The sequence below is a fragment of the Anas platyrhynchos genome, chromosome 15, assembly GCF_047663525.1.
Source record: "Anas platyrhynchos isolate ZD024472 breed Pekin duck chromosome 15, IASCAAS_PekinDuck_T2T, whole genome shotgun sequence".
In the NCBI taxonomy this organism is placed as follows: Eukaryota; Metazoa; Chordata; class Aves; order Anseriformes; family Anatidae; genus Anas; species Anas platyrhynchos.
In genome coordinates, this window is record NC_092601.1 from 14191687 (window position 1) to 14205435 (window position 13749).

The 13749-nt window shown below is 47.1% G+C and overlaps 1 protein-coding gene across 1 annotated transcript; it reads left to right on the forward strand.

Annotated features, from left to right (window-relative positions):
* Nucleotides 1-1722: 1722 nt before the first annotated feature.
* On the forward strand, nucleotides 1723-11259 carry LOC101804090 (cytochrome P450 2K4). The gene is made up of 9 exons (XM_021272794.4): nucleotides 1723-2341; nucleotides 4203-4365; nucleotides 4563-4712; nucleotides 5130-5290; nucleotides 6110-6283; nucleotides 6823-6964; nucleotides 7533-7720; nucleotides 8203-8344; nucleotides 8733-11259. Exons 1-9 carry the CDS (start codon nucleotides 2144-2146, stop codon nucleotides 8918-8920), a joined length of 1506 nt encoding a protein of 501 aa, XP_021128469.4. The 5' UTR covers nucleotides 1723-2143; the 3' UTR covers nucleotides 8921-11259.
* The last annotated feature ends 2490 nt before the right edge of the window (nucleotides 11260-13749 follow it).

A 13749-nucleotide genomic window follows, 5' to 3' on the forward strand; every position in this document is an offset into this window, starting at 1 on the left:
ACAAAGACGTGGGTGGGCAGGGAGTGGAGTTTACTCCCCAATACTGCATGGGGTGCCTCACCCACAAGCCAACAATGCAGTTGGCTGTGCTCAGGATTGCATACTGGAAGCCGAGATCTGTGAGGAAGAGAGATGGAGGTGAGGAAATCACATTAGTGGTGTTTTAAAACTGCCATGATTCCCCTCCACAGAGAACTCATCCATTATTTCCCATAGTGCATGTATCAGTTCAGCCTGCTGCAAATTCATGGCCACATTTCTTGAGAAAGGATGTCACCATCTCTTATCACCAGGTACAACCTGAGCTTTAAGTGGTTTGAAAGCCCTTGGGAAGGTTCTCCTTTCGATGCCAGTAGCCACTTCTACTCCAGAAGAGCAATGGTAGCTGTATGTAAACAGTAAATGGTAAACTCCCTTAACTGGTACCCTTAATTGGTACCCATAGATACCCATTGGTATCTATGTAGGGTTTTTTCCTCACTCTTGCTGTATCTTACAAAGTGTGAAGAGGCCCCCAGTGGTCACACCATTTGCTGAGAGGAGTCTGGCAGAACTGGGTGTTCTTGGAAACGTCTGGGATAAGAGGGCATAGACCAAGACCTTTGTATTTGTGCAGCAGATTTGAGAAGGACCCGATCATCTCTCCTCCTTTGCCCACTCGGCCTAGATCTCTTCTGCCCAGGGTAGGTCCCCCTGTGAGAAAGCTCTCCTCCACCCCTGATAACTAGCTGTGGAGAACAAGCAGACATGCAGGCACCTTTTTCATGTAAATCTAGTTAGAGTTTACTGATTCTTCTTGCCTTCAGCTAATGTACTTTTATTATTATTAATAAATAATTATCATTTTTCCATCAGTGGAGCCTGCACCCAGGAGCCTTGGAGGATTCTAGCAAAAGCATTATTAAAACTGAAGGTTTCTAAAGGGCTGAGCAGCAGCACGGTCCGGTAATCTGACAGAATACGCAACTGGGGAGCAGAATATCCCCATCAGAGAATCTGTGATGGAGCATCAAATTGGCTCCTTCCCCCTGAGCTACCATTTAAAACTGTTCAGCACCACCTCTGCTTTGCTGACATCCCCCAAGGATGCAAAGGGTGCGGGTGGCTCTCGGCGAGCTGTCTTGGCAAGCCAGGCACGCTTGCTCTTGCAGACCCTGCCCTGGCATGGAGTCTGAATGACTCAGTGCCCCTGGAGTGCCAAAGCTGCTGCTTCGTGCTCCTCCTGGCTGGCACCCGCTCTGCAACAGCTGCCCAGGCAGCCTCCTTCTGCCCAGCCTGCTGCGGAGCCTCATCCTGGCTCCCCTCAGCTTTTGAAGGTTCAGGGTCTCTTTCCCAACCTAGCATTGTCTGAAGGGGATGGTCTCTCCTAAAGCATTGCACGTATCTGCTCATAAAAAGGCAGGACGGCTGGAAAGGAGTCATCACCAAACTAGATGAAGATGGACATCCAAGCACATGAACTCAAAACAGGGACTGGAGTAGTTTCAGGGGCATTTTGGAATTGTCAGCAGAGGACTTGCAGGACAATAATAATGTCTGCAATGAAGACATCGGGTTGCTCAAGCAGGTGATTTTACTGGAATGGCAGAAAAGCAGAGAGCAGCAGAGCTGTCACCTGTAAGCTGACCAGGCCTGGAATCAGCCCATCTTCATGTCAGCTTCATTCCATCTCCTCCTTGGTCAGTCTTGTCTTCTCCAGGGAATGCCTTGCCAGCACCACTCCAGGCAATACCAAGGGCTTTTCCTCCTGCGTCCTGCTTCTTCCAGTGCTTCACCAGTGCCCCAGCTGGGTCCTGTGACATGGCACCATGGCAGCCGTGGGGGAATCCAGCACAGGTCCTGTCCCTTCATTCTGCCCCAGCAGTCACATTGACTACAACATGCCCGTAACACTGGAAAACAAACACCTTGCCCTGGTGTTGTAGATGAAATAGGAGCTCCAGATTAAGATAATCCATGCTTCTCAATAAAATAGGGCGCTTTTTTGGCAAGAAAAGAGTACATGTGGTCTGAATGGACGTAAACAAGACACGAGAGCCCTTTTCTCCATGTAAAGCCACTTCCCCACAAGGTGTGTTCAGGCGATGACAGAAGGGCTATAAAGGAAGCCCCAAGATGCTCCTACCTACATTTTGACCTAGACATGGCCATAATGAGTCTGCTGCAATGCATGGGTGCTAGCTCGCTGCTCTATTTGGCAGCAGGGCTGGTCACTCTCCTTTACTTTCTGACCAGCTTGAAGAAGACGGTTTGCAACTTGCCTCCTGGGCCGCGACCTCTTCCTCTGATTGGAAACTTGAACGTGGTGGACCTGAAAAAGCCGTTCCAGTCGCTGACAGAGGTAGGGTGTGAGCAAGCAGGCAGCAGGGAAAGGAGCAATTCCCAAAGTTAGAAACGCAGCTGGGGAAATTGAGATGAGTTTGTGTTGTATGGTGGGCAGAAATGAGGTATTTGGTGTATTAGGCAGGCTGGTGGCATGAAACGTTACCTACAGAAGAATACACACACGCAGGCATTTTTATATGTACATCTTAGCCATGCTTCTTCCTATACGCACACACAAGCGTGGGCCTCACCCCTTGCCATCAGCTCCGTCTCGTTGGTGTCTCCAGCCCTTGGAAGGCTGCAGGCAGAAGGCACGAGCTGGGCCAGCCCGCTGACAGATCAGGGCCACTTAATACCAACACGGCTCCCTGCAGACTGACCTCTCCCTCCTGTCTTCAGGAAGGAAGGAAGGAAGGATGTCATCCCTGCAGCAAAGGAAGCAGGGTCATGTGCACTTGTATTTCCCAAGCCAGATACATGCAATGCAAAGCTCAGCTCTGCCTTCCAACCCCTCCCCTGCACGCACACTGGCCAGGGTTATTTAAGAGTTGATGTTTTTGTATGTCTAGGTAAACAGATTGCTTCTTCTTATGCAGCTCCATGGATAATTTTATTTCTAAACATGAAAAAAATACCTACAAATTTTAAGGCCAGCTGCAGTGCTTGTTTCAGAAAGCATCTGCTGTGTCCCCACAGGGAGGCAGGGGCAATTCTGGGGCAATTCAAAAACCATAGATGTGCTTGTGGGGGCCCCTAAGGAAAGGCAGCTATTTTTGGTGGCACTGGGGAATTTATGATACAGATGTCTCTTGAAGGCACCAGGATCACTCCCCCTAAGCTGCCGGACAGCTTCCTTTAGGCTTCCAGGCATGCCATATCCAATCCTTGTGCTGCTGAGAAGAACCAGGGCTGATGCCAGGAAGTACTAATGTAAAGAAATGACCAAAGGCAGGCCGGGAAGCGGCTGTGATGCCCTACCCCCAGACCTGCCGCATGCTCTGTTCGCTGCCAGGGAGGCAAGAACCAGTGCTAATGTTATCTCCCAAGCCGTCAAACAACCGCTTGATGAAAACAAATTTAATTTGTCTGGTGTAATAACAGGAGCTGCTTCTAATCTGAAATTCAATTTTCAGTAGGTATCTAATGCATAGCAAATGGTAACTCAGGCACGTCGGAAACATGAAGACATTTGGAGCGGATGGCTCTCAGTGTGTTCAAACCAAGTCTAAAATACCGAGTGAATTATTAGATTGTCAAAGCCACCCTTCTGTGTGACAGATGACTCATATTTAATTTCCTATAAAAGGCTAGTGCTCCTGTGACATTATCTCCAAGGGTATGCTTCCTGGTTGTATTCAAGTTTCTGGTGGCCAGCAAATAATTTTGCTATGACTCCAACACTACCCACCTTGCAATAATTAGGAACAAGTGCTGTCCTGAAAGAAAGACTTATTGTCTAGCTTTGTTTTTCTAGTGTTTCTGGCTACTGCCCCAAAGCTGTGTGCATACCCTCTTGCCTCAGATCAGTGATATTAAAATAAACAGGCCTGCCTGCCGCAGCATTTGCTAACCAGCCCCTGAACGGTGGTATCACCATGCTGGCTTGTTCCTGCAGAACACCACAGGAATGCAATGGCATTTTATTGACTGCTCAACTGATAGGAGCAGTGATAGCAAACACCTTGTTGTGCAAACAGAGTGCAAGCAGAGATGCTGACAAGTGATAGTTGTTGCTCATTAGCTGCACTACGGCAGCACCTGGAGACTCGAGGCAGGGCTGGGAGGGTCTTTGCGGGCTGGAAGCTAGCTAGGGTGGCTGCTGCTAGCGTTTGGGTCCAGGTTTGGTTCTGAATGAACATATTTATTCACCTCGTCAGCTCTCCAAGACATATGGCAATGTCTTCACTGTGCATTTTGGACCCAGGAAAGCTGTGGTACTGGCTGGATATGAAACCATCAAGGATGCCCTTTTAACTCATGCTGACGAATTTGGAGAGAGAGCTGAAATACCCATATTTAGGAAAATGACACAAGGAAATGGTAAGCGACCTTTCGGATGGTTAGTTTTGTAGCTTGACTATGTTCATTATATTCTCACAGCAGAGAACGTTATCTTCTGATGATTGCCTTTTGTCTACGTAGCCATGTATTGAGCAGCTTTGGTACCAGCATGTAATAAGGCCTTACAAACACTTACTAACCACAGATAGCCTAAGGATTTTGCACCTTTATTTTAGGCATAGCATTCAGCCATGGAGAGCTGTGGAAAGTTATGAGAAGATTCACCTTGTCCACACTGAGAGATTTTGGGATGGGAAGGAGAACAATTGAGGTCCGAATCCTTGAGGAACTAAATTCTCTTGTTAAATATTTTGAATCATATCAAGGTGAGTATCAAGAATTTCATCCAGAAACAGAACACATGTCTAGCAGAACAATAAAGATTAATGAAAGTTAAACTTTGAGCAAATGGTATCTCATGGTTAAAGTTCAGCATATGCTTAAGTAGGTTATTAAACTGAGGCCTTAAAACATTGAAACTGAGTTCCCTGCCATGCATTCTGGGTGGTGAATTAGTGTTTTTGTGGAGCTTGGGACTACATTTCCACAGAAACCCAACTGAGCCTCTGCTTCTCTTCCTATTCATTGAATGTGGCATTTTACATTGCACTGTCTGACCATGTCCATGGATGGTCAGCTACCCCAGGGCAAACAGAGCCTGCCCACCCCTACCCCAGCAGGATACTTCTGCATTGCAATGGGCATAATCACATTGCCATTTGTTTGCACTACTTGAAATACAGGGAAACCATTTGACACGAAGATGATACTCAACAACGCTGTATCCAACGTCATCTGCTCTATATTGTTTGGAGAGAGGTTTGAGTACGATGATCCTGCATTTCTAACTTTGCTGAAGCTGTTAAATGAGAATACCAAGCTGTTGGGCTCCCCGATGGTGCTGGTAAGGGCTTGATTTTAAGTTTTAGCTTTTGAGGGGATATTCCACTGTGTTTGTACTCATGGCCTCCCAAGTCTTGCTTCTCGAGGCGAGAACAAGAACATTACCAGCCAGCCAGCCTGTACTGAATACATCTGTGGTCCTGTACCTCCAATACACAGGTTCCCATGCACCTGGGCTTTGTCTTTGCAGCTTATTTAGTAAGAGAAATAAAAATAGTCTTTATTAAAGGAACTATTTTACCCTCTTTGAAGAGCAGAAGCACAATATGTCTCCCATATCAGAGATCGGCCCTGAAATGCCTTCTCAACTCTGCCTCTGAAACTGAAACAATTTGGACAAACTTCTTTCTCTTTTGTTTTGGCCACTGAAACTCAATCTTAGCAAGCTAACAGCTAATATAAGCTGCAAGAAGAGGACATTTGTTAAATTGCTTGCTAGGTCTACTAGTGGACTCCTTGAAGAAGTGCGTACCTCTCATGGGAGGATGGAGGTGAGACCCCCCCCTTCCAGACAGCAAGTATGTCCACATGGCATACCACAGGGCTGTGCTCAGTGCTGCTCTTAGGAATGGTGTAGCTGTGTTAGCATGGTGCTGTGGCTAAGCCAGGTCTCTCAGAAGTCATGGCAAGGACTCATAAAGACATAGAACAAAAAGAGCACACTATTTCTGCAGCAATTCGTAGCTGCTTGGACGGTACAAGTTAAAGTAGAGGAATTATGGCATGAAATGTCAGGACATGGGACAAGGAATCAGCACTATGATTTGAGATGCCTGTATATGTTCAAAATGCCAATTAACAGACTTCTGTTGCTCCACAGTTATATAATTTCTACCCATCCCTTGGATTTCTCTTTGGAGCTTCCAAGACTGTGCTACAAAATATCAATGAGCTGAACGCTTTCCTCCAGAAGCTCTTCCAAGAGCACAAAGAAGAGTTTAATGAGAATAACTTAACAGGTTTTGTCGATGCCTTTCTGATGAAGCAACAACAGGTACTTTAAAGCTAAGTCTTGTTTTTTTGTGTGTTCTCAGTTCTGACTCATTAGACTCATTATTAGACTGATCATTTGTCAGGGCCTGGGGGTGAGTAAAAACAACTGCAGTGGGCAGAACACATCAAAGCTCTTACTCACAGTGAGCAGTGCTGTACTCGCTCCATCGCTCTGCTGAAACTGCTGGTTAAGGGGATCTGATTGTCAGGATTATCACTTTCACGTGGTGAAGTAAGTTGCCACATAGCACATGCAAGGAGATCATCCCAAACCTTCCTGCAAGAACAGTATGGTGATAAACTTCATCACAATAACTGAGCTCTTACAGACCCAGTATCTGGACTTGAGAACTGGATATACACCCAGAACAGGACAAATTCTATACAGTGTACATCCTAATGCTAAAACACTAAACATCTATTTTCCCAGAGCATATGAAATCACAGAAAGCTAAAATGCAGATACAAATGGTGGCAACACAGTCATGTACTGGTACGTCCTGCTGTAGAACTTATGGCTATTACCTGATTGTTTTGAAGGAGTCAAAGAAACCCCACACTATGTTCCACAATGAAAGCTTGTTGTTTTCAACCCTGGACCTGTTTGCTGCTGGGACTGAGACCACTTCTACAACTGTGCGCTGGGGTCTTCTTCTGATGATGAAATACCCAGAAATTCAGAGTAAGGCTGAGAAGTCCTCTTGTACAATATTCTGTTGCATGCTTAAGGCTTTGGTTATAGAAGGGAGTGGAACTCATTCAGTATTGTTTAGAGTAATTATTTATGAGTGCTCCAAGGGAGATAACAACCTCTGACTTTACAAAGGGATTTTACTCAGATGGATTGCAATAAAACAGCCCAGACAAGTGGGAGAGGATAAGGGCCAGCCTACAGTCACAGGAAAGCTCCCCCGGCATTACTGTCCTGCAGGCTATTGGCTTACGTCACTAAAGGTCTCCTGCCTCCTCCGGATCTGATCCTGATCTGGCTTCTTTTGAAGGCTATGGGGTAACAAAGGTGTGCAATCAGAATCGGGCATGTAATGTCCTGTAGTGGCTCCATTCAAGTTCCCTTGGTTCAACAGCAAAGATAAAAGAACCACAACATGCCCTGACTTACCCGTCCCACTTTCTGCTCTTCCTAAATGCCCCTCACAGTTTTCCCTTTTCTTCATCTTGGCCAAACTGAAGGCTATTCTAGTTGCAAGATAGGAGAAATATCATCTTCTTACTCCTTTTCTTCCTCCAAGGAAAGATTCAAGAAGAAATGAACCACGTCATTGAACCTGGAGAGATGCCTAAGTTGGAGGACAGGAAAAAAATGCCTTACACGGATGCAGTGATACATGAAATACAAAGATTTGCCAATATTGTCCCAATGGGTGTATCACGAGCAACACCAACCGATGTGAATTTCCGAGGTTATGTGATTCCTAAGGTGAGTTTTGGGGCCAGCAGCTTATGCTACACAGATTCCTCACAGTTTTGTTCAAAGCAGACAAGAAGAAAAATCTAAAGACGCCCTGATGCTTGGTTTAACTATGAAGTAATCCTTTGTCTTGGATCCAGGGCAGCTGTTATAAACATGCACTGGACTGTGGTCTGTGATAGCTGTTTGAATCCAGAATAATGAGAGACTGTAATTAAGTCACACTGGTTGGAATATCTTATGCTAAATGTGGAACCTCTCTGTACTTCAGTATTTGTCTTGAAAGATCTCTCTGAATCTGTAAGATAGAAATCTTTTGTGGTCCAAAAAGAGAGCAGCAACTGCTGATAGTAGGCAAAACCACAGTGGGGCCAGGAAGCATCCTCTAGTTCTCTTTGCCATGGCTCAGGCTTATTCTTCCCATGAGAAAGAAAAAAGACAGCTCACTTCTCCTTCAAACAGCTACCAAGAATCTCTTTGATCCTTTTCAGGGTACAGAGGTTATTCCGCTGCTGACCTCCGCTCTGAACGATGAGCTGCACTGGAAAACCCCGGATCAGTTCAACCCTTCCCACTTCCTGGATGCTGATGGGAACTTCATTAGGAGAGAGGCATTTATTCCATTCTCCATAGGTAAGAGGGGTAATTTGTACCTCACCTGGGGCTAGGCACAGTTCCCGCTGACCCCGGGAAAGTATGAAAGTCTGGGACATGGAACACAGGATAAGGGATTTCTGGTCATTTGTTCTGTCCACCATTTCTGTTAAGTAACCACTTCTTCCTTGAAAGATCTGGGAGACATCAATTTACCCCCAGTCACTGAGAGACCTCATGTACCTACAGGCTTCTGTGTGGTTTGAGACCAGGTCAGTAGCACCTCAAACATACAGAAAGAAGGAAGGAGAAACCCCCTACCTCAGCAGCCTGCTCTTACAGACTGTGCACCCAGTTTAGAAGGTCTCAGATGTCAACACCAACAGTTACGGTGCTTATCATTTACTTCTCTCCTGTTTTTTTTCAGGACGAAGGGCTTGTGTTGGAGAAGGACTGGCCAAAATGGAGCTGTTCCTCTTCTTCGCAGGCTTGCTCCGCAAATTTGTCTTCCAAGCCCCTCCAGGAGTGGACAAGTCAGATCTAGATCTCACTGCTGATGTCGGCTTCACCCTGAATCCCATGCCTCACCTGGTTTGTGCTGTGCCCTGTGAATGATCAAACGACAGGGAGTTAGTGTAGTGAACACTTCGAGCTTGAAAGCAAGTCTAGTTACAGGGGAAAAAAGCTGTCTGTACGTGAATTTTAGGGAAAGGGCACTGGGCACTGCTATTGTCTCTCCTTCATATGATTCCTTACAAAAGCTTTTGTGGTGTCTGCATAATGCAAACCCTTCAGACACCCCTGAGAACTGCTCTCAGAAACAGCATGATCCATTCCTGGAACAGCACATCAGACATGCAGTTTTCAGGGCTGTTTGGAAGAATGAAATGGTTTTGAGCATCCTCTGTAGATGTAACCCATCAGAGGCTCTTGGCTGAGAGCCTCCACGGGGAATTTCTCAGCCCGAAGTCCATGCTATACAGCAGAGCTGATTATCAATGGCCCAGCTGGAGACAACAGACACTTAATGGATCTGGAAATCTCCCCGGGATGGTTATTGAGATTGGACTCAGACTGAGCTTCCATTGTGCAACGCAGCCTGCCTTATCTTTATCACAGCGTCCCAGACACTTGGGTGTAACATGGGCTGATGCCAAGGGCCAGGCATGGGACGGTTATCAGGAAACACCTAAGTGGTTTGGGAAGTGGGCTCATTCCACATCACACTAGGTGCTTTATACTGGAGAGCCTGTTTATGACGGGGCCGATCTATCAGCTTTCTGTTTCTGCTAAGAATGGCATTTCTACCACTCCCTTGCCTCGTGCTGGCTCTGACACATGCCTGACCCCTTGCTGGGCCAGCTCAGACACCTAAATTGGCAGAAAACAAGCAGCCACGGAAAGTGAAGCGTTTCTCAACCAGCACACCTAAAGCCAGACACAAGCCTGAGGCAGGGCGAGGGCTGTGCAGGGGCAGACAGGGAGCAGGACAGCCATGCTCCCATCGGAGGGCTGTCAGAGAGCCTCAGCACTCCTCACCTGCACCTCAGGAGCTGTAGCTCCTCTCTGCATCCACAGAGAGAGAGAGGCTCCTTCAGCGGGTGGTTCAGCTGCCATGAGGTCTGAATCACTCCCTCTCCTCTCCTCTGACTGCAAGGTGAAGCATCATGCCCTGGCTCCTGATTCAAACCTTGCAGTCTGATGCATTGGGTGTGGTGGGATGGATAGGGGCAAGACTGTTTTCCACCTGACTGAAAATGGGGCTTAAAATTTATTGAAAAAGTTACCCTCTGTCTTCAGCTCTTGACAAAACACACATCCCCTGGCATTTCAAGCTTTCTCTCCAGACATTCCTTGTGCCAGGGATAGGCACAAAAAAACACTGCCATGGGCTGCCATGGAAGTTACCCGTGCTCAATACTCAGCAAGATCAGGGCCATCACAACATGAACTGCAAGCAAAACTTTAGTGCTTGCAGAAAGTGCTAGGTAGGAACCAATGTCACAAAGAGCTGGTAAGGCTCATGCTCTGCCAGCAGAGATCCTGCACCACTGACAAAGGTAATAGCATTTTGTATGTAGTCACTGAAAAATTATGTTGAAAAACTGGTAATATTGTAAAACTGGAAGAAGAAGCAGGTTAGACCTCATTACCCATTCTCTCATCTGTTCCATGAACTTGTTGCATGGGGTCTCCAGAAAGTTGGTGACATCCCAGGGGCTGCAGCCTTCCCAGAGCAGCTGCTTGATGAGCACAGTTAATGATTTATCTCATGCAGCAGCCATTATGTGTAGGAACAACAAGTTGTACCTGCAGGGAGGGAAGGTGTGAAATCTGAGTGATGGTGCTGGTCAGAGAGGAGCTTCATTTGTAGAACAGAGGCAGGAAACCAGATGTGGGCTAGGGAGCGGTGAGTCACTGGCCATGCTTTTGTGTTGCTCTGGAAGCAGGAAAGGCAAATTAGGATGAAAAGAGAAAAGGGAGAACCTGACAGTTACACAGACCAAGGGGGTGGTTGTGGCAAGTCTGTAACAGAACAGCACTGTCATCTAAACCTGAGCCGTGCTGCAAATGGAAGAAAGGAGGAACAGACTATGAAGGGATGACAAAGCAGGTGCTCTTTGTTCAGCCAAGACACAGATTCTTCCCAGTAGCTTTAGTTCACAGCTAAAGACCGCACTCTGATAGTTATACTGTGCCTTGTGCCTTGTACCAGTACTGCACTGGTACCTGCACTGTATTGCACTGCTGTTGCACTCGCATTGTACCTTGGAGCCAGCTCCAGCTTGCAGATACATCTCGAGGAGTCTGCTTAACAAGCTCTGTAACACGAAAGCCTTTGCTGCTCTGCTTGCTTACATTCATTTTGCTCTTGCTTTATTTGCAGTCGAACTACTGCAAGCTTGACCTTAGCTCCTACTTAACAAATAAATATTTTGTTCTGTTGCTGTTGATTTATCTGGCGTTGCAGGATGAAGTAGATTTAGGGTCAAACTGATAAAGCTGGGCTGCAGCACCTTTAATACGCCCACGCTTGGGAGGTGAGTGCAGGGATCCCTGGGCAACACGCGGCCAGAACATGTTTAACAATGCAAAGGGTGAGCAATACTCCGAGCCACAGGCAGCTCACAGAAAATCAGGGAATTTCTAACACCGTAAGGTCACAACAGAACAGCTCTTTTCAATACTTTAGTAGTCATCCCCTTCAAAAGTATCCCCTGTCAAAAACAAATGCACAGTCTACATGTTGATGCAGGGTAACTACGTAAGAAGGGAGCAATTTTCAGAGCTCATTGTCAGGTGAATTAGAGAGTGAGTCCTCTCAGATTTCCAAAATGCTTAAGATGCCATGCAAGGCTTTTTCTTGCATTGGTCCCAGGGAGACAGAGAAGCAGCTGAGATGGTATTGTGTGAAGAGAAAACAATGATGGAGGAGGAAAACCCTTCGCAAACACACTGCCTTGGAAGATGTGCTTGTTTGCCTTAACAAGGACATGTACAAGAGAGGCAGGAAGAGCAGGGCCACACAATGTCCCAGAGAGGACGAGTCATCTGCTTCCATTAGCCTTTTCTCATCCGCAGATGCAAAGCGAAAAATTAAAGTGAATGGCAATAAATTTAAGCTAATAGAAGGAAATAGGTTTTTCTGCCTTTTACAAACTTTAACACTGGAGGAGGGATGCAACTCCACATTCTTCAAGTTAAAAGCCACATCAGAAATAAAAACTTTTTTTGGCTGGGGAATACGCTATCGTACGGTGCTCACTTGGAGCTCCCCCAGTGCCTGGCTGCTGTCTGAGGCAGGATGCTGCTCTAGATGGCTCTGATGTGGCCTCTCATGGTGAGTCCTGAAGCTCCTGCACTTGCTTAAAAGGAACTCATTGTGGTAATAGCCTGCAAGGATTGTCTGAGCCTGCAGTCCTGGATGCACTGCTAGGAAAGGGAAAAGTCAAGAGTGTGGCTGGCGGGGAGGGCACAGAGATCTTTGGGGATTTAAGTTAAATTAAGGGATGTAGGGCTGGTGCTTTCCTTGGTTTTACACACCATGGGCTGCCAAAACGTGGTGGCTGTGCTTGGGGTGATGGGCAATGCTGACCAGTGCCTGTGCTTGTGTCCTGCCCGGTGTGCTTGGCTCACATGCGGTGTCAGGGGGCCGCAGGGACCGGGGACAACCTGGCTGCAAGCACCCCGAGGGGCCCGGCTGCCCCAGGAATGCACCCGGAGCGCTGTCAGCGCCTGGCAGGTGCTTTGTGCTGGGCTCTGTGTGCTCAGGCAGGGCAGCACGTAGCCCAGACGCATTATTGAGACAGGAATTTCTTGTCATCGCAAGAGCTTGACTTACCTTTGTCATTTTAATGCATTGCACTCAGAGGTTGGTTTGAAAAAAAACACAACACACTCTCTTTCCCCCCTCCCCGGCTTTTCAGAGATAATTTAAGGCTCTTTCTCTGAAAGGCCTTTTTATGATTTCGGTGGCTCCCAGGGCAAGGATGAAATACCACGAGTGGCAGTGACACGTAGCTCTTGCACCGTGGGGTGCTCCGCTCCAGCAAAGCCCTGCAGGAGCAGACACCTTGCCCAGGGCACGGAGCTTGTGCCCCTGCCAGCTGTCATCGCGGTGCCCATGTCCTGTGCCCCCTGCCAGCCCTGATCCTGCTTGCCTGCCTTTACGCCCCCCCTGCCTCTCTGCTCACTTGAGCAGGCAGGGTTGAGTCATCCCAGGCATGCTCTTCGGAAAACCGTTGCCTCCAGCCCATTTCTTGGAAACTAATAAAAAAAAAAAAATCCCAGAAATGTTGCGACACACTTACAGCTTCTGCTTCTGGGCACCACCGTGCTGTGACTTCTCCACACTGTGCGGCAGCTCCGGCATGCACCGAAGCGGCCGTTTGCCTCGGGACCGTGCTAACACAGCTATGCCCTCCTCACGTCAGGCCACTTCCTTCCCTACCTCTGTGCATTCACAAGTTTGAGGACATGCTTGCTGAATAACATTCTTTATAAGATCTAACCTTTGGATAAATGTACCTTTAGCCCCGTGCTTCCTTACAATGTAAGAGATCTTTCTTCCCCAAACAAACTTATTCCACTGACTATTTATTACCAGATCTCAATGTCCTCTGGAGGAGATGTTAACCTTTAGGAGGAATGCAAGCTCCAGGTATTTTGTACCTTTGACTTAAATTAATTCCATTCTCCATCTTGCTCACAGTCTGGAGCTGCCAGGGTAGCCACCTTCATTAACTTCACCTCCTTCCCTCTCTCTCTTAGAAGCTGCTCTTTCAAAATGAGGAATCCCCCCAGAAAGTTTCAGATCTAATTTTGCCTTTCCATTTCACGTATGCTGAATCCACTCATGATCATTTGATCCAAGCTCATTTTCCATGGCTAGCTATTACATGTCCTTCACTTCAGACATGGAGTCTACAATCACATCCCTTCTG

Excerpts from the sequence above, each read along its gene's own strand:
- LOC101804090 (XM_021272794.4), top strand. The coding sequence starts at position 2,144 with ATGGCCATAATGAGTCTGCTGCAATGCATGGGTGCTAGCTCGCTGCTC. Across the intron at positions 4,713-5,129 it reads ATATTTTGAATCATATCAAG|GGAAACCATTTGACACGAAG; the intron begins GTGAGTATCAAG and ends CTTGAAATACAG. Across the intron at positions 8,345-8,732 it reads ATTTATTCCATTCTCCATAG|GACGAAGGGCTTGTGTTGGA; the intron begins GTAAGAGGGGTA and ends GTTTTTTTTCAG.